At 41.4% G+C, this 26,957-nt stretch overlaps 1 protein-coding gene across 1 annotated transcript in view; it reads right to left on the bottom strand.

The window, feature by feature from the left end:
• LOC144043890 (all-trans-retinol 13,14-reductase-like) overlaps positions 1–26,957 on the bottom strand; it is a 94,097-nt gene that overhangs the window by 7,963 nt on the left and 59,177 nt on the right. The window contains exons 9-10 of the mRNA XM_077557967.1: positions 13,296–13,405; positions 10,900–11,066 (exon numbers count right to left, since the gene is read on the bottom strand). Coding sequence (XP_077414093.1) covers positions 10,900–11,066; positions 13,296–13,405 — 277 coding nt within the window. The remainder of the gene's footprint in view (positions 1–10,899; positions 11,067–13,295; positions 13,406–26,957) is intronic.

A 26,957-nucleotide genomic window follows, 5' to 3' on the forward strand; every position in this document is an offset into this window, starting at 1 on the left:
ATTTGACCTCAGTCAGGTGCATGTAATATGATGCACGCCAGCATCGTCGGTCCCGTGCGAGTGAGTTTTCTCTAAATGTGGAGAAGTTGTGAGCAAAAAAAGAAACCTGAGTGTCCCCCATGACCGACCCCCTGTCAATTACACAAGCACACCCAACCTATGCCATATTTTACCAGCACTTTCTCCTCAATAACAAAATACACACATTCATCAGTCTTTATTTGTCAATAGAACATGCTATTTGGTCTTAGTGTGAGTCCATCAAATAATTTTCAAAGCAAAGATGCTTTAAATCCACTGCAGCCTTGCAGTTTACCAGTAGAGGTCACTGTAACTGAAGCTTCGAGTAATGAACCTATTTTCAAAACAATTGGCTCAAGTGGTTCAGTGCTTCACAAAAGCTTCATTTGCCCATCACTAACCAAAACACAAATCAAAGATCAGTTACTTGTCAGTATCTATCTCTACTACATAGAGACAAAGGTTCCAGGTGAATTCAATGAATAAATTGAACTAATAAACAAGCACATTGCTCTCATTTAATGTGTTTATATGCAGTTTGTCCGATTGGTGTTGCCGTAGCGTGACGTCATTGGCCAGTGGAGATCTTGAGTAAGCCCTGGATGCAGAGCACAGTTCGAGGCGTGCCTCAATGTCAGGTGGACCTAAATGTTTGACTCCACCCACACGGATTTTTGACCTCGAAGCGCCTTTTTTCTTTCTTTGTTGTTAAACCTAACCATAACGCTAACCCTACCACATAACGATTACAGTATGTTTTGAACACTGTGTGGAACAGCAAAAATTTAAAACTGACCGAAACCTAAATACTAACCTCAACTGTCCAGGGATGGGGTATTTTCTGGGGTCATGTAGTTTTGCACTATGTCATGTCGTTTAGTTAGCTCCGCCCTGGCTGACTGAGGCTTGAGTGTTTGTAATTTTTGATGCTCCATAATGTGGTTTTAAAAAATAACTTTACGTCATAAGATGGCGCATCATTAAATCTGCAAATTTTGTTAGAAAAAAAATTGTTTAAACCATTTTGAAAAATCCGTATGAGCGGAGTCAAACGTTTAAATCCACCCGACGTTGAGGCACGCCTTAAACTGCACTCTGCATCCAGGGCTACTTGGAGATCTTCCCCCAGCATTTTTGTGCTAACAGCCACTCAGTGATCTCCATTTTACACACTGCAATTGGTGACACATCAATTGAAACCATGTCTATAAAGCACAATGACTCTTACAATTATAAAACCTGCATTTTACGTAGATATGTTCCTGTTGTATTTTTAATACATTGGAATTTTATTTTATGAAACCATGACAGTAATCGGTCTCACAATGACTTTGGAAGCGTGCTGTGCTGTGTGCTATTTCTACAATTATGTGTCAGTAATGCCTAAATGCATCGATATCTATGCCAGCCTGACGTTAAAGGTTAGGTTTAAAAAAAAAAAGTGGGCATTCTGTCAATATAGTCAATCAACGATGGATGTCATGGCAGATGCCCAATACGCTGAGGGAATGACTGATTGACGATTATAATGCCGTTCAGCTTGAAATATTGACGATGACGGAAGGGTGTCCTGACTGTTGACGTATGTCGAATGACGGATGCTCAAAATTAATTGACGCGCCCACCTCTAATATTTAATAATAATCCATTCTGTGGTAGTATATATTTTTTTGTTTCAGAGAAACATTTTGGATTCATTAACTATACACTGTTGAACTGTTGGAATCAATGATTCACAAGTTTTGAGTTGTTTTCTATAATGTTTTTAATAGTTAATAAGTCACTTTATGATTATTTGTTTTTGTATCTTGCTTCGAGAGAGAGAGCGAGGGAGGGGAAAGTCATGATAATTTAAGCACACCTGAAAATGATTGTCAGATTTGAGGTGAACATCATAAAGCTCGACGCAAAACGGGTTGTTCGCTCTAAAAAATTGACTAAATAAAGTCCTAGTCAGTGTGCAGGGGATTGTTTTTTCCTGTTTTACTATAAAAATTAAAGGTGGCGCAAGCCAGTGTCTTCTTGTGCCGGTCCCAAGCCCGGATAAACACAGAGGATTGTGTCAGGCAGGGCATCCGACGTAAAATTTGGGCCAAATCAAACATGCAAATCAAATATATGTATTCCATACCGAATCGGTCGACGCCCAGGTTAACAACGACCGCCATCGGTGCTGTTGATCTACAGGGTGACGGTGGAAACTGGACTACTGTTGATCGAAGAAGGAGAGGAGGAAGGTGTGTTCGTAGGAAGAAAGAGAAGAGGAACACCAAGAGTCTAGGAGAGTAGGACTTTGAATGTTGGAACGATGACAGGAAAAGGTAGAGAGCTGATTGACATGATGCAGAGGAGGAAGTGGACATACTATGTGTTCAGGAGACCAGGTAGGACAGGGTACAAGTTGTTCTATCATGGTGTAGATAGGAAGAGAAATGGAGTAGGAGTTATCGTGAAAGAGGAGTTTGTTAGGAACGTTGTGGAGGTAAAAAGAGTGTCAGATAGAGTGATGAGCCTGAAGCTAGGAATCTAAGGTGTGATGATCAATGTTCTTAGTGGGTATGCGCCACAGGTAGGATGTGAGCTGGAGGAGAAGGAGAACTTTTGGTTGGACCTTGATGAAATGATGCAGAGCATCCCTAGAAGTGAGAGAGTTGTCATTGGTGCAGACTTCAATGGACAGACACATTGGTGCAGGAAATAGAGGTGATGGGTAAGTTGGGTATCCAGGAGAGGAACGCAAAAGGACAGATGGTGGTTGACTTTGCAAAAAGAATGGAAATGGCTGTCATGAATACTTTCTTCCAGAAGAGGCAGGAACATAGGGTGACCTACAAGAGTGGAAGTAGGAGTACACAGGTAGAATACATCTTGTGTAGACGGTGTAATCTGAAGGAGATCAGTGACTGCAAAGTAGTAGACAGCATAGGATGGTAGTGTGTAGGATGACTCTGGTGGTGAGGAAGACAAAGACGGCAAAGGCAGAGCAGAGGACGAAATGGTGGAAGCTGAAAATGGAAGAGTGTTGTATGACTTTCAGGAAGGAGTTGAGACGGGCTCTGGATGGCCAGGAGGTGCTTCCAGATGACTGGACAACTACAGCAAATGTGAGCAGGGAGACAGGTAGGACAATCCTTGGTGTGTCATCTGAAAGAAAGGGGGATAAGAAGACTTGGTGGTGGACCGAGGAGGTGCAGAAGATCCAGAGAAAGAGGTTAGCTAAGAAGAAGTGGGACACTGAGAGGACTGAAGAAAGTAGAAAGGAGTACAGGGAAATGCAGCGTAAGGTGAAAGTAGAAGTGGCAAAGGCCAAACAAGGGGCTTACGATGACTTGTATGCTAGGTTGGACAGTAAGGAGGGAGAGACTGATCTATACAGGAGGTGCCTGTTGTCCACAAGGAAGTAGCAAAGATTAGTAAGGATGAAGTGAGAAGGGCATTGAAAAGGATGAAGAATGGAAAGGCACTCGGTCCTGATAATATACCTGTGGAGGTATGGAAATGCCTAGGAGAGGTAGCAGTAGAATTTCTGACTGGATTGTTCAACAAGATCTTAGATAGTGAGAAGATGCATGAGGAATGGAGAAGTGTGCTGGTGCCCATTTTTTAGAACAAGGGAGACGTGCAGAGTTGTGGCAACTTCAGAGGAATAAAGCTGATGACCCACACAATGAAGCTATGGGAAAGAGTTGAAGCTAGACTGAGGGCAGAGGTAAACATTTGTGAGCAGCAGTATGGTTTCATGCCAAAAAAAAGAGTACCACAGATGCCGTATTTGCTTTGAGGATGTTGATAGAGAAGTACAGAGAAGGTCAGAAGGAGCTGCATTGTGTCTTTGTAGATCTGGAGAAAGCTTATGACCGAGTGCCCAGAGAGGAAATGTGGTTTTGTATGAGGAAGTCTGGTGTGGCAGAGAAGTATGTTCAAGTGGTACAGGACATGTATGAGGACTGTAAGACACTGGTGAGATGTGGTGTAGGTGTGACGGATGAGTTCAAAGTGGAAGTGGGACTACATCAGGGATCAGCTCTGAGCCCCTTCTTGTTCGCTATGGTAATGGACAGGATGACAGACGAGGTTAGACATGGACTATAATGTTTGCAGATGGCATTGTGATCTGTAGTGAGAGCAGGGAACAGGTGGAGGAGAAGCTAGAGGCATGGAGGTTTGCCCTGGAAAGGAGGAGAATAAAGGTTAGCCGTAACAAGACAGAGTATCTGTGTGTGAATGGGAGGGACCCAAGTGGAAGAGTGAGGTTACAGGGAGAAGACACTAAGAAGCTGGAGGAGTTTAAGTATTTAGGGTCAAAAGTCCAGATCAATGGAGAGTGTGGAAAATAAGTGAAAAAGCGTGTTAGGTGTGATGTGTGATAGAAAAGTTTAAGCTAAAATGAAAGGAAAGGTTTATAAAACTGTAGTGAGACCAGTAATGTTGTTTGGTCTGGAGACAGTGCCACTGAGGAAAATGCAGTTGATAGAGCTGGAGGTGGCACAGATGAAGATGCTGAGGTTCTCTTTGGGAGTGACCAGGATTGGATAGAATCGGGTACATCAGAGGGACAGCACATGTTAGAGGCTTAGGAGATAGTCAGAGAGGCCAAACTGAGATGGTTTGGACAGGTCCAGAGGTGATATAGTTAGTATATTGGCAGAAGGATGCTGAGTTTCCAAATGCCAGGCAGGAGGTCTATAGGAAGACCAAAGAGGAGGTTTATGGATGTAGTAAAAGAGGACATGAAGGTAGTTGGTGTAAGAACAGAGGAGGCAGAGGACAGGGTTAGATGGAGGCAACCGATTCGCTGTGGCGACCCCTGAAGGGAAAAGCCGAAAGGAAAAGAAGAAGACTATAAAAATTAAAATGATATACAATACATGGATGTACCTCAAGAATTGATAAGTTGGTACTTAAACTTTAACTTTAGGAAAGAGGTACTAACCCCAAATTTTCAGGAAGTTTTGGAAGATCACTGGAAAGTCAATTCCAAGAGCAGGTAAGGACATCATCCGAGATTTGAACCCTTTAAATGTTTAGGAAGTTTGACCTCTCAACAGATGAAATCAGCCTCAACTTTGAAGATCACATTGAGCTTACAATTCATCTTCTAAAGTCTGGTTAAAACGGCAAGATTTTAAAATTGTTGGCCAACTTCCAAACTGTGAGAAACGCCACACGTTAAGAGAAAAAAAAATCACGTAACAGTTTTGATGGTACCATGTGTAGTGTGCAGCCACATGGCACAATCAACACATCACACACAAATCAAGTTCATTCATGAATGTGACGAGAAGTTTTGCTAAACCTCTCGAGAGTGAATGTGAATTCCGAGTCAACAAATAATGGAGGACTAGTTGCAATTCTTCCTGGTTTGTTTTTAGCCTGAAAAAAAGCGACATAAAAAGAAAAGTTGTTTAAAGGAATGTAAGTAGCACAAGCACAGACTTTATGTTGCACCATGACTGTTTTGATTTTGGATTCCCACCATCTTACTCGCCGCCTCGCTTTCTGATTGGCTGCACGTCACCATCAACTGCCTGTGCGATGGTTTGTCCTCAGGGCACACCGCACACGGTGTGAAGTTGGGCCCAAACTATCCAATATGTTGAAAATCCCTGATTTCGAGTCGGAGTGGCCCAAACGTCCTTCGGAGCGGCCGATATCGGTCTGGGCTGTGTGTGATGTCACCACACACGGCAGGATTATCTGCTAAAACTAATGTTTGGATCTCGGCACGACCTTACGATTGTCAGGAGGGGAACTTCGGGTCTAAAATCGGGCTAATTCTCCTGCCATTTGCCATTTAATGTGGCCTGTGATAAGGGCTTTATTGATAACTTATCATGGCTGTTATATCTCAAATGCTTTTGGTCACATGAAGAAAATGAAAATGTTGTGATGGTTTAACAGTTATTTTGTTTTGTTTAGTTTTGTCCCACCACTCCATCCCAAGTAATACACGAGGGACACTACACTATTGTATTTACAATAATATATCCTGTGTGCATTTTGGGGCAGGGTGTCATGGTGACTCTTTTGAGAGGACCACCACGATCACTTTTCATCTTCAAGTTTCATATTTCATAGCTCATTTTTATGTTCAAGTCATCCCACTTAAAAAAGCAAAAAAAATTAAGAAATGTGTAGTGATATTTGCGTAGCTGGCAGATTACATTTGTGATGCATTGCTGAAGCGGTGTGTAACGGCGTTGTATGAAATTGACAACATCGATAAGCAATCAAAACATTACATTAGTATTTACAATACATTATTACATTAGCCTACATTTCATACAAGGCACTCGCTGTAAGTGAAAGAGCGAGTGGCAGCCTGTCAGTCTCCTCTGCAGGGGGACCGGCAGCTGCTCGCCTGAGTTCACCTCTCGTCATTGGACATGGTTTAGTGTGTGAATGCAGTCATTTCAATTAAAAGTAGAAACCGATTTATTAAGAAAGAGATCCCGAAATTGAAGATGATCTCAATCTGTTTGGATTACAAATTGCCGGTATCCGGGCCGATGACAATATAGCTTCTGCTCCAAGGTAGGATGTCTGTTCTGTTCACTTTCGTGCTGAATGGTGTATTTTGACTTTTTTGGGTTGCTATGTCCATCCATCCATCCATAAGCAGATCCGCTTATCCTTAAAATGTATATAAATCATTTGTGTATTATGTTTGTGGCTAGGAAATTCAGGTTGTTTTTAAACAGTTGCGCAAGACGCGGCGCTAGCTAGCAGCTTGGCTAAAAACACTCCCCCTAGTTACGATGCATAGTGTCTAATAATTGCTTATTTTCATACACTTCTATTACAATTTTGACTTTTGTGCTGCTGGGAAATGAAACTAGAGACCTCAAAGAGGCTATTTGTGGAGAAATCTAAAAATGGACAAATATTGTCCATATCGCTCGATTGATCCTAGCGACATGCGGGGACCATTTTGCCGGAGCGGGTCACAAATGAAAATGCCATGATGGTCAAAATTAATGGTGCAATTAATCTGCGATGTTAATACATGATTAATGCAATAATTTTACAACTTTGACAGCCCTATTTAGAATACATTTTATTACACTAGCCTACATCACATACAAGGCACTGCTGCATTTCACAACTTTTAATTACACTCATCCCGACTTGCTGTGTCACTCTGCTCTGGTGGGAGCTGCTTGCCTGCTCCTCGCATGAGTTTTGGCCCTCATCAGTGTGAAATCGCTTTAGTGCACGAATGCATTAATTTGAATTAAAAGTAGAAATAGACTCATTAAAGTATGGAAGCCCATTCCCGCCAGTGAAAAAAAAGAAGTTTTTTCTTCTTCTCTCCACTGTCAGAGACCTGTTTCCACCAGTGAGGAATTTTATTATTATTTTTTTTATACCGTCAGAATCTGGTAGTTGAAAAAAGTTAACTTTCCTTTCGTTTTAGGTCACTTGCTCTTCCTCATCTGGTGTCAGTGTCAACCCTGATTCCTGATTGTGTACACTTGTTTCCCATTACCCTCATGTGCTAAATAGTCTGCGTCTCCCCTGTGTGGAGCCAAAGTGTTTTCGTCAGGATCACTCTAGCCCAGTCACAGTCTTCAGCCTTGTTGGCCTGTCTTCTATGTGAACTTTTGTTTGTAACTTTTCATAGCCAAAGTATAGTTTTAGTTTAGGAGTGAACTTTTGTTTGTTTGTAGATTAGATATCCTCCCCTTTGGAGCGCCCTTAGTTTAACATTTTATAGCCTGTTTTTCCCTCAAAATTTGGTGTTTTATGTTTAATAAATATCTGCCTTGGTGGCCAATTTTTCCCTCGCGCCTGAGTCCTAAATCCACCTCAGCATGTCAGTGCACTTTGGCCAGTATGAACCCAGCAGAGAGGGAGCAAATGGCCGCAGCGCTGTGGGCTCAGGAAACCCGTCTCTCCCAGCAAGAGGAATTTCAGACAGCCACGGCAGCGCAAATGGGTCAGCTCTCAGCACTGGTACGGGACCTGCTGGACCACCTGCATCACACCACTACCCCTCCTGCCATGCCAGAGACCCAAGCAGCCACGCCCGTGTCGTATGCCGGGTCGGGAATCAGGCTAACCTCGCGATTTTCGGGGGAGCCTGGACAATGCAAGGCATTTCTGACTGACTGTGACATTAATTTTGAGCACTCTCCCCAGGCCTTTCCCTCAGATCGATCCTGGGCGGCTTTCATGATTTCCCACCTGACTGGGAGAGCCAGAGCCTGGGCCACGGCAGAGTGGGCACACAATTTCCCGGACTTCCGAGCTGCTCTTCAGAGAGTCTTTGATCCAGCCTGTTCGGACCGGGAAAAGGCCCGGGAGCTAAGCAGCCTAAAACAAGGCAAAGACTCCGTGAGTGACTATGCCATCCGCTTGCGCACTCTCGCGGCAGAGAGTGGGCGGAACTCCACAGCGAACTATCACGTCTTCTTCAAGGGCCTGGCGATGTCCATCCAAGAGCTACTCGTTCCAGTTGATCTGCCTCCTGACTTGGACTCCCTCATCGCCCTCGTCCAACGGACGGATCATCGGCTGCAGAGGAGGTCACGCAGACACGTGGTCACAAAACAAGGACGACGGAGGGATTCTCGTGCTCCCAAGCGTCAGGTGTGTCGGCTCCTCTCCATTCCTCATTTGATCAGCGCCAACACGTTCCCTGGGACAAGAGGAGGAGCCCATGCAACTTGGCAGAGCGCGGCTCTCGCAGGAGGAGAGACGGCGCCGACAGCAGGAAGGTTGGTGCTTTTACTGCGGGAGCAAGATCACCTTGTGTCTGCCTGCCCAGCCAGAAGGACCAAAGTGGTGAGTCAGTTCACAACTCCAGAGTCTGCTCCACGAAAACTCACACCAGTTTAAATCATTCACCACAACACCTCCACACACCTCCATGCACTGATCTGATCCTCTGGGGCAGATGAAAGGCTGATAGACTGGGAGCTCGTGAGACATTTTAGTGCCAAGACCGAGCCGCTGATCAAGCACATTAAACCAAGGTCACTAAATGGTTGTGAATTATTTACCATTACACACATCACAGAACCCATTGAGCTACACGTTGGCGAACATAAAGAGCATCTAGCCTTTCATGTTTTCAGTGTCCTTCACAGACTCTGGTTCTCCATGGTTGCGCAAACATAACCCCCACGTGAAGTGGTTGAGAGGTCAAATTCTGGGATGAGGAAGGAATTGTGTTAACCACGAGGTTGACTTTCCAACTAAAGAGCAGGCGTAGTGACTGTTATTCATGTTTCTGTGAATACCCAAATCTGAGCATTGTACCTTCTTGCTATCATCACCTCGGGGAAGTCTTCAACAAGACCAAAGCCATGTCGCTCCCACCACATCATGTCTACAACGGTGCCATATAGTTGATTCTGGGTTTCATCATTCCTAAGGGCCGCCTGAATTCAGTATCAGGACCAGAAAAGACGGCCATGAAGGAATACATCGACACTTCCTTGAAGGCAGGACTAATTCGTCCTTCATCGTCATCAGCGGGAGCGGGTTTCTTTTTTGTGGGGAAAAAAGATGGTTCCTTACGGCCTTATATAGTCTATAGCCCCCTACATGACATTACCATAACGAATAGTTACCCCCTCGTACTCATGTCATATCAGTCTTCACATCTACTTTGGGGGATTTTTGCCACTCTTCTTTGCAAAATGCAGCCAATTGAGAGAGGTTGGATGGGCGTCTAGCATAAACTGCCCGCTTCAAGTCCCGCTGCAGTATTTTGAAAGAATTTAAGTCAGGATTTTAACTGGGCACATCCAGAACATGAATCTTGATGTTCTTCAGACATTCCATGGTTGTATTGCTGGAATGCTTTGGATTATTGTCATGTTGCAAGATTCATCTTCTATCAGGCTGTAACATCACAAAGAACGGCTTCAGGTTATGATGCAGGATTTCACAATATTCCTCTAAATTCATGATTCCCTGGACTATGTGAACTTGTCCAGGTCCTGAGAATGAAAAGCCAGCCCAGAACTTAACATTCTCACCACCCTGCTTCACTGTAGGGAGAAGGTTCTTTTGCTGGCATGCAGCGGGTTTTTTTTGGGACTCATCTGTCCACGGAAAGGACTTCCAAAAAGCTTCAGGTTTATCCAGGTATTTTCTGGCAAAGTTGAGATGGGCAGCTTTGATCTTTTTCTTGTGAGCAGAGGCTTCTATCAGGCAAGCCTTCCATGAAAGCCTTGTTGATTGACTTTTCTTCTGATTTTTGAAACATGCACTTGTGTCCGAGATGCAGCAAAAGAGGTCTGCAAATTCGTCTGTGTGATGCACAGGTTGGCTTTCACCTGAATTATCATTTGTCTTGTGGGTCTTGCTAATATTTTAGAAGGTCATCCACTTCTAGGCTGGATTGTAGTAATTGTGCTTCACAGTGGAATGATGAAGCTCCATTTTTTTTTGACTTTATAGCTTTCCCCAGACAGATGTGCTGTCACTACCGCAGTCCTTTACTGTACTATACATAATATAAATGGATAATGAAAGAGATGACCTGACATTTGGGGAGGACTGCCCATCGGTAATTTCATGAGTTTCCCAAATGCCCGTCCATCCACAGCGACGAATCGAATAGTAATGGCTTGATGTCGGTCGAACACCGAATCGGCACGTTGGACACTGCAACACCGCTCCCCGGAAAAAGTTCAGGCTCAGGATTTTGTTTTACTTTAAGCCCTGCATATTATGTCATTCACTGTAAACATAATTATTTGTTACCGCCAGTGCTGCCCACCGCTGTCATTGGCAGGCCGCCACATGCGCGTGTGCTACAAAGGGATTGTGCGAGGGACCCATGAGAAACCATGGGTACTTATTAAAACTAAATAACTGATGTTAAGACACACACATAGACAGACTACAACGATAAGCACAAACCTTGTCTTGTAATTGGGGGAAGATGGTTATGGCCCACTTCAGCAGCTCCTGAGACATACCGTTTTTCAGATCCAGATAATCCTGTCCTCTCTTGCCAATCTTTGTCCCCTCCCATTCTTCAAACCACTCATAACGAGCCATGGTTAACAGAGTCATACAGGACTTTCCTGAATGGAAATAAATTCATTAGATGTATTTCCACAGGGACACTTTTTTTTTGTACCTCTTTACACCTGCACAAGGTTATGGAGATCAAATTAATGCTTTCAAAATACATTAAAATAGTTTTGCAGGATTAACTCTTTTCATACATAAAACGTATCAATACATTATAAAAGTCATAGTCATCGTGTATATATATAGGAAAATAAGTATTTCACCCCCTGGTGATTTTGTGAGTTTGACCCTTTACAAAGAAAGGAACGATCTATAATTTTCATGGTAGGTTCATCTTAACAGTGAGAGACAGAATATTAAAAAAAAATCCCAGGAAATCACATTATATTAATTTTAAACATTTATTTGTCTTTTATTGAGGAAAATAAGTATTTCACCCCCTACCAACCAGCAAGAATTCTGGTTCCCACAGACCGGTCATGTGACCAGGAGGCACACACATTAGTCCTCTTACTTAATTGGTATTCCTAATTAAGTTCCCGTTACCTGTATAAAAACACACCTGTTCACAGAATCAATCAATGCATCAGATTCCAACCTCTCCACAATGGGCAAGACCAAAGAGCTGTCTAAGGACGTCAGGGACAAGATTGTAGACCTGCACAAGGCTGGAATGGGCTACAAGACCATTAGCAAGCAGCTGGGTGAAAAGGAGTCAACTGTTGGTGCGATAGTTAGAAAATGGAAGACACACCAATTGACCATCAATCTCCCTCGGTCTGGTGCTCCACGCAAGATCTCACCTCGTGGAGTGAACCGGATCATGAGAAAGGTGAGGAAACAACCCAGAACTACACGGCAGGAGCTTGTTGATGATATCAAGGCAGCTGGGACCACAGTCACCAAGATGACCATTGGTAACACACTACGCCGTAATGGATTGAAATCCTGTAGTGCCCGCAAGGTCCCCCTGCTCAAGAAGGCACATGTACAGGCCCGTCTGAAGTTTGCCAATGAGCACCTGGATGATTCAGAGGAGGCTTGGGAGAAAGTGCTGTGGTCAGATGAGACTAAAATCGAGCTCTTTGGCATCAACTCGACTCGCCGTGTTTGGAGGGCGAAAAAAGCTGACTTTGACCCCAAGAACACCATCCCCACCGTCAAGCATGGTGGTGGAAACATTATGTTTTGGGGCTGTTTCTCTGCTAAGGGTACAGGACGACTTCACCGGATCGAGGGGAGGATGAATGGGGCCATGTACCGGGAAATCTTGGGTGAGAACCTCCTTCCCTCAGCCAGGATATTGAAAATGGGTCGTGGATGGGTGTTTCAGCATGACAATGACCCAAAACATACAGCAAAGGCAACAAAGGAGTGGCTCAAGAAGAAGCACATTAAGGTTATGGAGTGGCCTAGTCAGTCTCCAGACCTTAATCCTATAGAGAACTTGTGGAGGGAGCTGAAGCTTCGAGTTGCCAAGCAACAGCCTCGAAATCTTCAGGATTTGGAGAGGATCTGCAAAGAGGAGTGGGCCACAATCCCTCCTGGGATCTGCGCAAACTTGGTGACCAACTACAAGAAACGTCTGACCGCTGTGCTTGCCAACAAGGGTTTCTCCACCAAGTACTGAGTCATGTTTTGCTAGGGGGTGAAATACTTATTTTCCTCAATAAAAGACAAATAAATGTTTAAAATTAATATAATGTGATTTCCTGGGATTTTTTTTAAATATTCTGTCTCTCACTGTTAAGATGAACCTACCATGAAAATTATAGACCGTTCCTTTCTTTGTAAAGGGTCAAACTCACAAAATCACCAGGGGGTGAAATACTTATTTTCCTCACTGTATATATATATATATATACACATATATATACACAGATACATATATATACATATATATATATATATACATATATATACACAGATACATATATATATATATATATATATATATATATACATACGCATATATATATATATATATACATGTATTTATGTATGTGTGTATATATATATATATATATATATATATATATATATATATATATATATATATATATATATATATATATATATATATATATATATATATACAGGGCGGATCTGGCCACTAATTGGGGTTGACTAGTATACACTATGCATTTCACTTGATGAAACCATGACCGTGGACCGTGGATAGTCATTATAAAAAAAAATATATTGTATTGGAACAACAATAATGCTGTTAATGAATTGTGTTTTACATCCCAGCATTTCAACACAACACACTGAGTTACCTGGTTGTCGAATGTCAGCTGTAGGGTCTTTGGCAGAGGGAAAGGTGATGAACATCATAGGAATATTCCCCAATACCTGATCTCTGCTCAGCGAAGAGTATTGTTCCATTCTTCACACATAGTTCAAGCACACCCACATACATATGTATTAATGAAATCCAAAATGATACAAATTACAACTGAAATAGGTCAAGTTTACCCATATTGCATTGTTACAATTAGAAATGCATGGTTGTGGAAAACCATATTACTGTATTTATCCCTATAAATGATGCTTTCACCTTACATGTGCAGCACATTCCGTCCACAACATTATGACCACTTGCAGAATCAAAAGCAGACCTAAAAAGGTACACCCTCTATGCTCTGGAGGCACTGAAGAGACTGTTTTTTTATTTATTGTAATGCTTTTATTTGTATTATCTATTATCTGTTAGTCTCATTTATGTTATTTTATGGACCTTCTTTGAGTCTGAAATAAAGTTTTGATTGATTGATTGATTGATTGATATGCTTAATGATGTTTACAGTAATTCAACAGAAGATGCCAAATCTAATATTGGGGTCTAAGGAACTGAGCGATAAAAGAAAAAGGGGGTCTTCAAAGCAGCACATACCATCCACTTGTTAAAAAATAGCGACCACCCCACCACAAACCCCCGTACCCCGGCCCTATACTAAGAGCCTACAATCTGTATATGTCTAATCTGTATGTATGCGTATAGTTTATACAGTAATCTGAGTAAGATGGCTGCCCTGTGGTTTCAACGGCTTGCATGGGCGTGTGTGCGCTATATGCTATCCAGAAATATTTACAGCTCAGTGGTAAGGCACCATCGTCCATGAAGGTCCCCATTTTGTGCGCAGGGATGCATTGCGACATCCAGTGTGCACGTCATAGTGAACCCCCGAAAAAAATTGTATTACTTGCTACGGGAGCACCCATGCATTGGGTGCAACATTACTACGTCTGTTTTCATTTAAAGATATGAAGAACAGACTTTTGCCCCCAAAAATAAAAATTTTCAGAAGCAAAAAAACAAAAGTACCCCTTCACGTTCAAGTAGACTCGAGATGTGTTAAATGACCACTCACACAGTAACACCTCAAACATACACAGAAAAAAGTCATTTAGTGGATCAAATACTACATGATCATATTGCATGGGGTACGTGGAAACATTTTATAATTTATTTCCCAGCTCAATACCCTCTGGTACAGATACACCAAAATCCAAAACAACTCAGGTTTCTCAAAAGTTCAGTTTTGTTTTGTTTTGTTTTAAAGCATACACATCAGGCCTAAAACACACACCAATCTATCTATTCCAAATGGCAATATAAATAGGGCTCCATGGTTACATGATTAACCCAATAAGGCCTAAAGTGCCTGGCAAAACATGTCTCTAAAACCTATGGGTGATCTTGAGTTACCCTTGAAAACCTGAACTTTTCCTGGAAAGTCAACAATATTAAAAATGATTGATATCTCAGCCCCTGAAGCAGATAGAAACATAATTCTTAAAACATTTCAGAGCTTACACCTGTAGCGTTCACGCAAACCTAAGTTAATTATTATAAACGTTCAATATTAAAAATAATAATAATAATAAAACAACTGTGTTGCATCTGCGGCTATATTCACCTTCAACACTGGAGCGCAGTTGTAATAAACACGAGTAATCAAGTGGTAATTATTCGTCATTCATACCGTTACAAAGCCGTTGAAATTTTCATCATCCACATTGTCTACAAACATATTTCTTAACGATATGCCACTGTCGACTGGTTACACTGATTTGAAGTCGTCCCGCGCCGTCGTCAATCGTGTTATTTATTTCATAACTGCCGCGAATCTGCATCAGCCATAAACGCTCTAATAAAATTCCAGGACATACTATGAGGCCCACGTCACCCTCTCGTGTATATTCTGATGCATTTCATCGGCTAAGAAAAACAAAACAAAATGTTGTATCCACTCTCCCAGTTTTAAAGGGAGAAGAGCCCTGGAGCGTTCCCGGCTTTAACGGTAGAAACATGTTCGTGCGCTCCAGGCCTTAATGGGTTAAGAATTGTGATATGACCAGCTATTAGCTGTGAGCAAGAATTAAAGGGACACTTGAATCAGCTGAACAGGGGCACTTATATGAAAAATCTTTATGTAAAAATTATGTCAGCACTAAAATTCACACCCCTAAAAAAACTCTAATGCTTTAACACGGTTTTACATGACTACATTTCACACACGATACTGTAAGAAGCAAGATTGCGGTGCGCACGGACGCAGGGGCTTATGCCTCTCCCTTTCAGTGCTTTTGTTTGTATTTTGTCATTGTTTTTCTGGGCACTCTGTGTATGCACACTCCGGCACTATTTTGCGACACCCACGAAGAACTTTTGGACCTTGGTTACCAACACAAAATAACAATCTCGAGTGACTTTCACTACAAACACAATATTCCAGACGAACTAGCGAGACCTCCAAACTCGCCATGGATCATTGTCGGGCCGTGGAAGCAGCGCAGGCGGAGAAGGGAGAGGAAGCAAAAGCGAGGCCGCAGGTCCGGCCTCCTGCTAAGGCTAAAGAACCCACATTGACCACCTCTTCCAAGCCTGTACCTCACCAACGCCAGATCCATCGCCAACAAAATGGATGAGCTAGAAGTACGCATAATGCGTAGGGCACCATCGTTTGTGTGGAGCCCAATTGAGTGCGTATGTTATGTTGCTGAAACATCCGTGAGCACCTGTGCCTGGGTATCACTCGTTGCGCATGTATTGGATGCGACATTACTACTGTTCTGTTGCACTCAATGTAACTCGTGTTTTTTATTGAGATTCACAACCAGCTAAACTCCTTCTCGTAACGCTTCCTCCAAGGAATAGATGGTTGTTGTATTTGGCAGGTTTATTTAAAAAAGGTGCGAAAACTAAAATACAAATATGGAAATATATTTTGTAAATAAAGGGTTAATGACTAAAGATAATAGCATACACATGCATTCTATATGTTATACTACTCAAACATATATGAAATTTAAAATGCTCAAAGTCATTAGCAATGTAAAATGAGGCAAAATATAGTGTCTAATAAAGTTGCAAAACAATTAAACTTACTCATATTGCCACTCAAAGGGCTAGAAAAAATGGATGGAATTGGATTTAATCTCTTCTGACTTCTGCGCTAGTGTTGTCACGATACCAAAATGTTGACTTCGATACTATACCTGCATAAAATACCTCGATACCGGTACTGTAACCGTTCCTCGACAAAAATCTAAAACATCAGCAAAAGCAGCAAAAGTATTTATATTTTTTATTAATTCAAAATATTAGGATGTATACATGTTAATTTATGTAAATACAGTATATATTTATGTATATACTGTATGTGCTTTCACATTGCATTCCATATTCTTGAAGTACTGTATTTGACTGCATTTGATGTCATCCGTTTTAAATATTGGTAATACAGTGGCACTACAATGACTCAATGTAACGTTACTTGAGTGTGCATGCATGTCTCTGCTCTTCTCCATTACGCTCCCAATTAGTCGAATGTGTAATCAAATACTGCAAATTGGGAACAAAATAATTCACTCTCAACTTATTTTTTTAAGGGAAGTGTCAAAAAATGTGTCACAACCTGTTTCTCTGTCAGTCATGGGCTTTTTCTATGCATAACTGTGATTTCCTACTGTGTGCCTGTTCATTGAACTCACCTTGAGTCTACTGCAGGGCCAGGAGTGATTGTTGCTTTTTCTTCTGCTTCTCATTTGCTCTTGTTACAAAACATCATGTCGGTTGGCTTGCCGTGGCTGTCGGCCATGTAAGAAAAACGTTCCATATGACACTTTGCGCGTCTTGCTTCTCAACGAGGAGTGCACGGCCAGCCAGTGTTTCAGTGTTCAGTGCGTGAAGCCATCTTCCTGAGCCCTCTCGCACACAAGCTGAAAGAGGCATGCCGCTTAAGGCATTTTCCGCATATCGGTGACAGGCGGCCATGCGTGTATTTGTACCCACCTTTAAAACAGAATTGGTGGGCTGTCTCGTATTTATTTTTTTAAGTACCGGTGCAAAAAAAATATTATACCAAGCCGTTTTTGATGCCAAAACATCAAGGTACGGTACTGGTACCGGTATCCCGTGCAACACTATTCTGCGCAAACATCTAGACAATGAACGCTTCCTGGTACATCACTTCCTGTTATAAACCCCTGAATCTCCCACCTACAGATCACCATTGCCCTCTAGCGGTCAACAACAACTGCATGCAAAAATGTTCCAATACAACGACAGTTACGTATCTAACTACGGTTCTATGAGTCCCGAACGACTGCCAGGTGGCGGTACTGAAACAGCATGGAAATCCCCCACGTGTTAGGGCTGTGCAGATTTATCCAAATATCGATAGAATCGATACTAACGTGAGTATCAGTATCGGATCGATACCAGGGCACTAGTATCGATATTTTTCATTTATTTATTTATTTTGGTTTCTCATGGGTCCCTCGCACAATCCCTTTGTAGCACACGCGCATGTGCCGGCCTGCCAATGACAGCGGTGGGCAGCACTGGCGGTAACAAATAATTATGTTTACAGTGAATGACATAATATGCAGGGCTTAAAGTAAAACAAAATCCTGAGCCTGAACTTTTTCCGGGGAGCGGTGTTGCAGTGTCCAACGTGCCGATTCGTGTTCGACCGACATCAAGCCATTACTATTCGATTCGTCGCTGTGGATGGACTGGGCATTTGGGAAACTCATGAAATTCCCGATGGCCAGTCCTCCCCAAATGTCAGGTCATCTCTTTCATTATCCATTTATATTATGTATAGTACAGTAAAGGACTGCGGTTTGCAGTCCCCTCTCGTGCTGCAGCTATTAAAAATTTGGGTATTGAAATATCCTACGGAAAACTATTTTGAATAATCAGGTATTTGGATAAAAATAATATTTTTGCATGGTGAAAGAACAATTATGAATACAGAAAGCATTAAAAATATGTTTCCACTTACTAATGATCAACCAACTTTCATTTATAGATTTAAAAAAAAAATGTAATCACTTTTTTAAGACTTAAATTTAAATTGTGCTTAACAGAACATTATTTTCCTCTCTAGAATGTTAGGGAAATTTTAGACAAATCTCTCCGCATGGATTTTGGAATGACCTGTTAAATATTTGGCAACCTCCCTCTCTACCCACTTTTAAAACACCTCTTTGTTCTTTGGCGTTTGACTCATGCATGAGACTCATCATTGTTTCAATGTTTTATGGTGCCTGCTGTATTTTGTTAATAATTTATTTGTTTACTTATTTACTCACCTACTTGTGTCATTTTATTGACTTATTCATTTACCCACTTAAGATAATTATTAATTTATTTGGTCTTATTTTTGTTTTACCTGTCTGCATTCCATGACTGTTTTTTACTCCATGTACAGCATTTTGTATGAAATGAAATTCCGAGTTGAGCAGTTTTTGGTCTGTGAGACAAAGTGACGTCAGAACCACAGTTGTGATTTTGTTGACCGTCAACTCCACAATTGAGTGAGCTCAGTTTATTAAACTCATCGCTAGTAACGGCAACTGTGTCCGGCTGTCAGCATCAAAGTGTGCAATCATCATGTCGATTAGACTGCCTTTGAAAAGTAGTCTGATGACTCTAGCTGCAGCCACTAGCACTGTTAGCACGCTAACACTGTAGACGTCCCAAACACTGGCAACAGGCACCGTGCAATACAATGTCAGCGTAATTAAGTCTTCTTTTAATGCCCTTAATTGGCGATCGAACGTGATTTCTGTATGAAGTTGTTTTGTTGACTTTGGTCGCAATTGTTTACGCCGGCAATAAGAACGGCAGACACGCGTTCCACAGGACGAGTCAAGTAATCCGTTGCACCGCAAAACGCTCCCGGGAAAAACTTAAAAAATAAATGTGTCCATTGGCATTGCGCTCCACATATCACTTGGTATGGGAACATTTATTTTGAAGTTGGCCTTCTCTCCGCTTTGGCGGTGTTTTGCCAGACGTGTCAAATATTCCCCACATGTATTTGTTTACTTTGCTGGATTTGTCATTGCGCTAGTGGCTCTTACGCCGGAAATCCAGCGCCGTACCAGAGTACTTAAAGCCCTGAATATGGCAATGAGTCATATTATGCTTCGTTTGAGCTTTTCCAACTACTAGCTGAGCTAGGTATTTGTGTAGCACAACAGGTAAGTATAGTTTATGTAATGTGACTAGACTAGAGAAACTTCGGTGGCTGGTGTTTCTTTGAGTGCAGATGAGTGACAGGGACTGAGAATGTGAAAATTATTACTAGTACATTGCACATTTAAATAACAGCCCTGGTATTTTTCTGTTGAGGATATTTTTATGGCATGTTTAAGAACTTAACACAAAAGTCTAATTAGATTTTTTGTAAAAAGTTATTTAAAAAGACAAATGATTTAAAATACGATAATATTTTATTAACCTAAAAGTATTTGATATCGGTATCGATATCGGCAATATTGGCCCCAGTATTTACTTGGTATCGATCGATACCAAATACTTTTAGGATCGCAACCGGAACCCAGTCTCTCAGAACCTTCTCAGCAGACCAACACGAGGGCTCTGAGTGGCAAGCAATGCTGGCGGTCGTTTGGGACTCATAGAACTGTAGTTACATGCATAAGTGTCGTTCTATTTCGTCCCTCCCGACCACCAGGTGGCGGTGCTGAAACAGCACGGAACGACGAACACCAGCGATGTCACGAAGGCCCTGGAAAATGTTCCTCACAGAGAGACCTCCGCAGGACCACAAACCATATCCATTGGATGAGGAGAGGTGACATCCAAACTGTAAAATCTCGAGAACGTGCAAGGCGACGACCAGGAAGCAGCCAAGGACACTCTTTTCAGAACGGCCCATGACATAGACACACTCTTGGTGGAGTGACTGTGCACCCCAGGAGGAGAGGGACGGCCAGAGACCCGGTACGACTGCCGAATCACATCCCCAATCCAATGGGAGAGGTGTTGCTTGGAAACAGAAGCTCCTTCATTTGGGCCGTTGTAAGACACAAAAAGCTGGGTGGATGTACGGAAACATGCCGTAGCATCCACATAAAAGCGGAGCGCCCTCACAGGACAACAAAGACTTGAAGCGTCATCCCCATCCATCAACTGCTGAGTAAAACAAGCGAGGCGAATAGTGTGGTTGGCTGGAGAGCCAGACAAAACTTTGGGGACAAAAGCAGCATTTGGCCACAATGTGACCCCTGCCCCGTCAAGGTGCCATTGACATTGCCACCTTCAACGATGACCGCCCCTTGGGCAGCCACTGCAACCTGGTGAGGCGCAACATCGGTTGTGTTCACCGGAGTATGGACCGACAGTCAAGACAGCAGTCAGTGCGCCGGTCTTTGGGCAAGAAGGATCCACCACAGTGCTTACATCGAGCAGAGGCGTCCATAGCAGCCTCCAATCGACGCGCAACGAGTGTGCGCAAGTCAACATGCTGCTATCTTCGTGTGAGAGAGGAGGCGAGAACCGGTCTCTTCACCAACGGAACAAACAAATCCACAACATACTCAAAGCAACACGTAAGTGGCTGTTTGTGTCGTCATAAACTAGCAGAAGTCATGACAGACAATATCAAAGCCATCAAACAACATCAAGACGGCTGGCTACCCACGGACGGAGCCGCATAAGTTGCGAGGCAATACAAACTAGGAAAGGATACAAAATAACCGCACCATCACTAGCTAGTTGTATTGAGAAAAAAAAGTCAAAGCAACCGTATGTAATTGTTGCTGACTTACTAGTCAGGACTATATCAAGTTCTGTACGAAAACTGTATCTGTGAAGAAACGCATCAGGGTTTTTCCAAATCAGAAACCCTGGATGACCAGCCAGGTCCAATCACTCCTCAGGGCCCGTGACACTGCCTTCAGGTTAGGTGACCAAGATCTTTGCAGTACGGTTCGATCTGAATTGAAAAAGGGTATTAAAAATGCCACCTCAGGAGGTGTGGCAGGGTCTACAGAGAGGTTGTGATGTGAAATCTTGGAGACATGAGCGAATCACTGGCAGAGGAGTTTAACAGCTTATTTGGAGGAGCTTAACAGATTCTTTGCTTGGTTTGAATCATCCCAGCGACACTCACGTGCTCCATCCCCCCCTCATCCCCCCAGGTTCTAACAAGGACTTCTTAACCAACAGACCTCAGACTATAAGGTGAGGCTCCCACCTTTCCTCCACACTGAGCACCTGCTCACCACAGGGCTGTGTGCTGAGCACCATCCTATACTGTCTTTATACCTTTGACTGCAGCCCAGTTCACAAAAATAATATCATCGTCAAATTTGCCAATGACACAACAATGCTTGGGCTGATTTCAAAGGGCGATGAGGCAGCCTTCAGAAAGGAGGTCCAGAAGCTCACAACCTGGGGTCTATTTCACAAAGCATCTTCAACAAACACCGAGACTAACCCTGAACAGCAAGTTGACATACACTGAGAAAGAAAACTAAAAAGTCCACATCAATGGAGCCCCGATTCGTCGAGTCACCATGGCAACGGGGAAGTGCAGTGCGCAGCGCCACCCTCTGCTTCCGCGTTTTTTTTTGTTTTTTTTTTACCCCTCTCAACTGGAAATCTAAATGTGATCATATGGCGCATTTGAACATGTCTTTAGAAAAAAAGTGCAACACCGAAGCGGCTCCACATAGGTGGCGTGGGAGAACATTGCTGCTTGGTGTCGGGTCAATGAGTAATTTTAAATGTAGTCCTTTGCAATCACAATAATATTACAGGGTAAACCTGTTGAATGGTAACTCATTAGTTCATTTCATTTTGATGCAATCCTGTGCGGGCGAAGCGCACTTGTCTTAAGATGAAATATAAAAACATTATTTAAACGGTTATAAGAAAAAAACGGCAAGCAACACACAATATATGCTGAGATGTGAGCGCATGACTACGGCACCGGTAATTTTCAAATGTAAGGACAGGTTAAGTTATGTTGGTGATGGACTGTGACGTGAGGGGTTATATTTCAAAAATATATAAGTTACTTTCATATACTGATAAAATGTCTTTACCCATCTCGAAATGGGAGACAGACTTGTCTATAGCACCGGAACCTGACTTTTGGATTCAAGTTTGTGAAAACGCATTTAAAATGACAAAACACACAAATTTACAACTTATCCAATATAAAATTATTCACAGAACATACATTACTCAATATATGATGAAGAAAATGGGACTCTCAGACTCCGACATTTGTCTCCAATGCTTACAAAACACTACAGACACTTATGTTCATGCTTTATGGTTATGTACTCCGGTTATGTATTTCTGGACTAAAGTCTTAGAAAAACTTTCCGCTATTTTGGACTGTAGGATACCTTTATCTCCAAACTTGTGTTTGCTAGGTGACCTAACAACAACTGACTTACCACATAAACAATTTCAATCTACACTTGTAGCCCTTACTATCGCTAAAAAAACAATTCTTGTTAACTGGAAAAATAAACAAACTCTGAATATCGACCAATGGTCTAACCTCCTCATAAATCACATTTTAATGGAAAAAATATCTGCCTCAAATAAAAACCAAATATCAAAATTTATAGAAACATGGTCTACGTATATAGAATTTTTTAACCTAATTCCGGTTACTTAATTCTGTCTGTTAGCGAGAGCCACTACATCGTGATAACTTACATTGATGTTTCTGCATTTGGCAATTTATTATTATATTATATTATTAGTATGGGATTTTTTTTTAATAGGCTTTAGGTGAACTGATGAATACACACACGCTCGCACGCACGCACGCACACACACACACACACGCACATACACATACTCACCCACATACAAAAAAAAAGTATATATATATATATATATATATATATGTGTGTATATGTATATATATATGTATATGTATTTAAAAAAAAAAAAAACATTTATTAAATTTTTTTTAATTGATTTGTTGTTGTTTTTTTTTTTTTAAAAAGGAGAGCAATGATGATGTCAAATCGAATGAACAATACTGAGCTCTCCTGAAAAAAAAAAAAAAAAAAAAGGACTGTGACGTGAAACGGTACCGCTCAAAAAGATAACTGTCCGGAAATGCCAGCATATCTATGCGCGGTCTGATAGGAATCTTGCAACGAATATTTTATTCCCTGCGCAATAATGCGGCACCTTCATCAATAGAGTCATTGTCAAAAGGACATGCCATGTTCGTGACAAAAGTGGTCTTTACGTTATAGACTATAGGCGTATTTACGCAAAAACTCGCTACAGTGGACTTTATGAATGAAGAAATGAAATGTCAGAATGCGGCTGAAAGGAGGCGGGGACAGAGAAAACCTCAAGGTTCATTGTGAAAAACCTGCAACCGACCAGGTTTGGTTCATGGAACATGTTACTACGGTAACTGACCGAGAGCTTAAATTAGCTATTTTTATGAAATAGGCCAGTTACCACTTTTTCTCTGGTTTCAGTTACCTCCCTTTCTGAAACTGAAAACGCAGTTTCTCCCACATTTCAGGGTTTCTTGACCCAGAGTTCTCACTAAACCTGCTTTGTGACATATAACCCTGGTGCTCAGACAACAACCTGTCTCTAGACACGACAAAAACAAAGGAGATCATTGTGGACTTCAGCAGGAGCAGAACTGAACCACCTCCTTGCTATATCAACGGCGAGTGTGTGGAAAGAGTCCACACTTTCAGGTTCTTGGGAGTCCTGATCTCTGAGGACCTCACCTGGTCAGATAGCATCTCAGTGGTAATCAAGAAGGTTCAGCAGCATCTCCACTTTCTGAGAGTCCTTAGGAAATAAAATCTGGACACAAGCTGTGGCTGGCCTCCTACCGCTCATCCATTGAGAGCTTACTGTATCGCCATCTGGTATGGGAGCTGCACTGAGGCAGACAGAGTAAGACAGTAAGGCAGACTGAAGATCGTTAGCTGCCCTCTACCCTCCTTAGCTGACATCTACTCCTCCCGGTGTCTCAGCAGAGCTCGGAATATTATCAAGGACACTACACACCTTGGTTTTCAGCTGTTCGAGCTTCTGCCATCTGGAAGGCGGTACAGATGCACAAAAGCAAGGACCGGTAGACTGAAAAACAGTTTCTTTCTGAGAGCCTTCACCTCTCTGAACTCCCATTATTCATCAGTCCATCCAGTTAATCATTTAAGTAACGTATGCTAACTTAACATTTTGTGCAATACTTTTTATGCATTCCATATTACTCATCTTACTGTATTTTCATACATGTGCTTTTATATATTTTATTTTATTTTTATTTGCACTTGAACGATTTTAACTTTTTATGTAATAATAAATAAAAGTGTTTATGGTTTACTTATTATTATTATTATTATTATTATTATTATTATTATTATTATTATTATTATTATTATTATTATTATTATTATTGTTATTTGATGGGCTTTGGACGCAAACGCTGCATCTTGTTATTAATGTGTGCTGCTCATTGAGGAGTTTGATCTGTTGCCATGACTTGTTTTAAATATTTTTTGTTTTATACAGTAAGTACACATAACCAATATGTGTTTCCATTTGTGATAATAGGAGGCAGAAACCATTCAGTATACTGCATGCATGAGTTGAATGCCTACAACTTTACAAGGATGAGATTTATTTCAACATGAATCATAAATCGAAACGGAAGTAATAAATCCAACTTGGATTATCCAAGTCACTTGCTCGTTAGACGTGAGGTGTAATTTATTCATCAATTACACAAGATTGCTTGTGTAACATCATCAGTGTTATTTCTGGCTCATTTGCAGAAAGGATCTGTCACTAAAGACAATGTGCATCCGTATAAAACGGGGAGAGAGAAAAAGGCACGCAACGTTGTGCAAAGGAGTCACCGTTTGTCTATATGTGCACTGCGATTGGTTGACAACCTGTCCGAGGTGTACCCCGCATGTCACCTATAATAATAATAATAATAATGCATCATATTTTTATATAGCACTTTTCTGGACACTCAAAGAAACTTCACAATGGATACATTATTTGTGCGCTCACACATTCACTCTCTGGTGGTGGTAAGCTACTTAAGTAGTCACAGCTGCCATGGGGCAGGCTGACGGAAGCGTGGCTGCCAGTGTGTGCCTACAGCCCCTCCGACCACCACCAAATATTCGCACCTTTCAGATTCCAGTGTGAGTGGCACTAGAGGCAATGCATGTGAAGTGTCTTCCCCAAGGACGCAAGAACACATGACTTGGGGAAAGCGGGGATCGAACAGCCAACCTTCCAATTACTCTAGCTCCTGAGACACAGTCGCCACAATATATACTGTACTACTATAGTCAGCTGGGACAGGCTTGACCTCTCCTGCAACCCTAATGAGGACAAGCACTATAAACAAAAATGGATGCATCTATGGTTTGATTTTATAAGTGGTCAAAAAATTGTGAGAAGTTGTGCGCAAGAAGAGAGCAACCCATTTCTTCATGTTCATGTACTTTTATAGTACTAGTAATCTGAATTAAAACTACTTCAACGTATAATTTTCTGCTGTGGTTTGGACCAGAATGTCAAATTACAATATGTTAAGATAGTCTATTGCAGTCTATAAATAAAATATTTCTGTACAGCCCTTCAGAGTTTAACTTCTAATAATGGGCTGTTAAATCACTTAATGATACAGTGTTCCCTCACTTTTCGCAATAGGTGAATTTCCGCGAAGTAGAGGTTGTTAAAAAAAAAAACTTATAATAGGCTAACACCAAAAATAGCTCACCAGTAATGGAACACTGACTAGCTAAGAAAAATTAAATTCAAATTTTTATTACACTCTTTAAAACAAACAAATGAAATGGGACAGAAATAAGTGAAACTTGTGTTATCTGCCCCTGATCAACAGAAAAGAATGATCAAGACGAAATAAATGACAGTAAGCAGTCATGAGGCTTTCAATGTAGCAATTCAACAAAATAACACCTTGTGCTATATATATATATATATATATATATATATATATATATATATATATATATATTCCAGTAATTCTGCTTTTAAATTAAAAAATATATATGGATAGGCTGAGATGATTTAGTTTTATAATTCAGATTGTTCCACAAACTTGAGTTGAAATACATTGTTCTTTTTGTTTTGTTCTGTATTTAGGTTTAGAGAAAATATCTGTTCTGTACTCACTCACTCAATATTTGTACACACTTTCCTTCTTTTTTTTTGATTTGCATGTTGATTGGTAAAATTTCATGATGAGGTTTATACGTTATTTTAAGGAGGTTGAACTCCATCAATTCATTAAATTTTAAGGTTTTTAGTTGTATGACTATTGGATTGGTGTGATCTCTATATCCACATCCAAAAATGACATGAATAGCACGTTTCTGTAGAAGACGGTATAGGTTTTGCCAGCACATCCTCACACTTCAATGCAATAGGTCAGGTATGGAACAATCAATGAATTATATAACAATTACAAAGCATTATTGCTCAATTATTCTTTAACCTTGTGTAAAACAGCTACAGTTTGGGATACCTTAGTTTTACTATATTCTATATGTGATTTCCATGTTAAAAATTCATCAATAATAATACCTAGAAACTTAATTTCATAAATATTTTCATACCTTGCACT

This window comes from Vanacampus margaritifer, chromosome 2 (assembly GCF_051991255.1).
Source record: "Vanacampus margaritifer isolate UIUO_Vmar chromosome 2, RoL_Vmar_1.0, whole genome shotgun sequence".
Lineage (NCBI taxonomy): Eukaryota > Metazoa > Chordata > Actinopteri > Syngnathiformes > Syngnathidae > Vanacampus > Vanacampus margaritifer.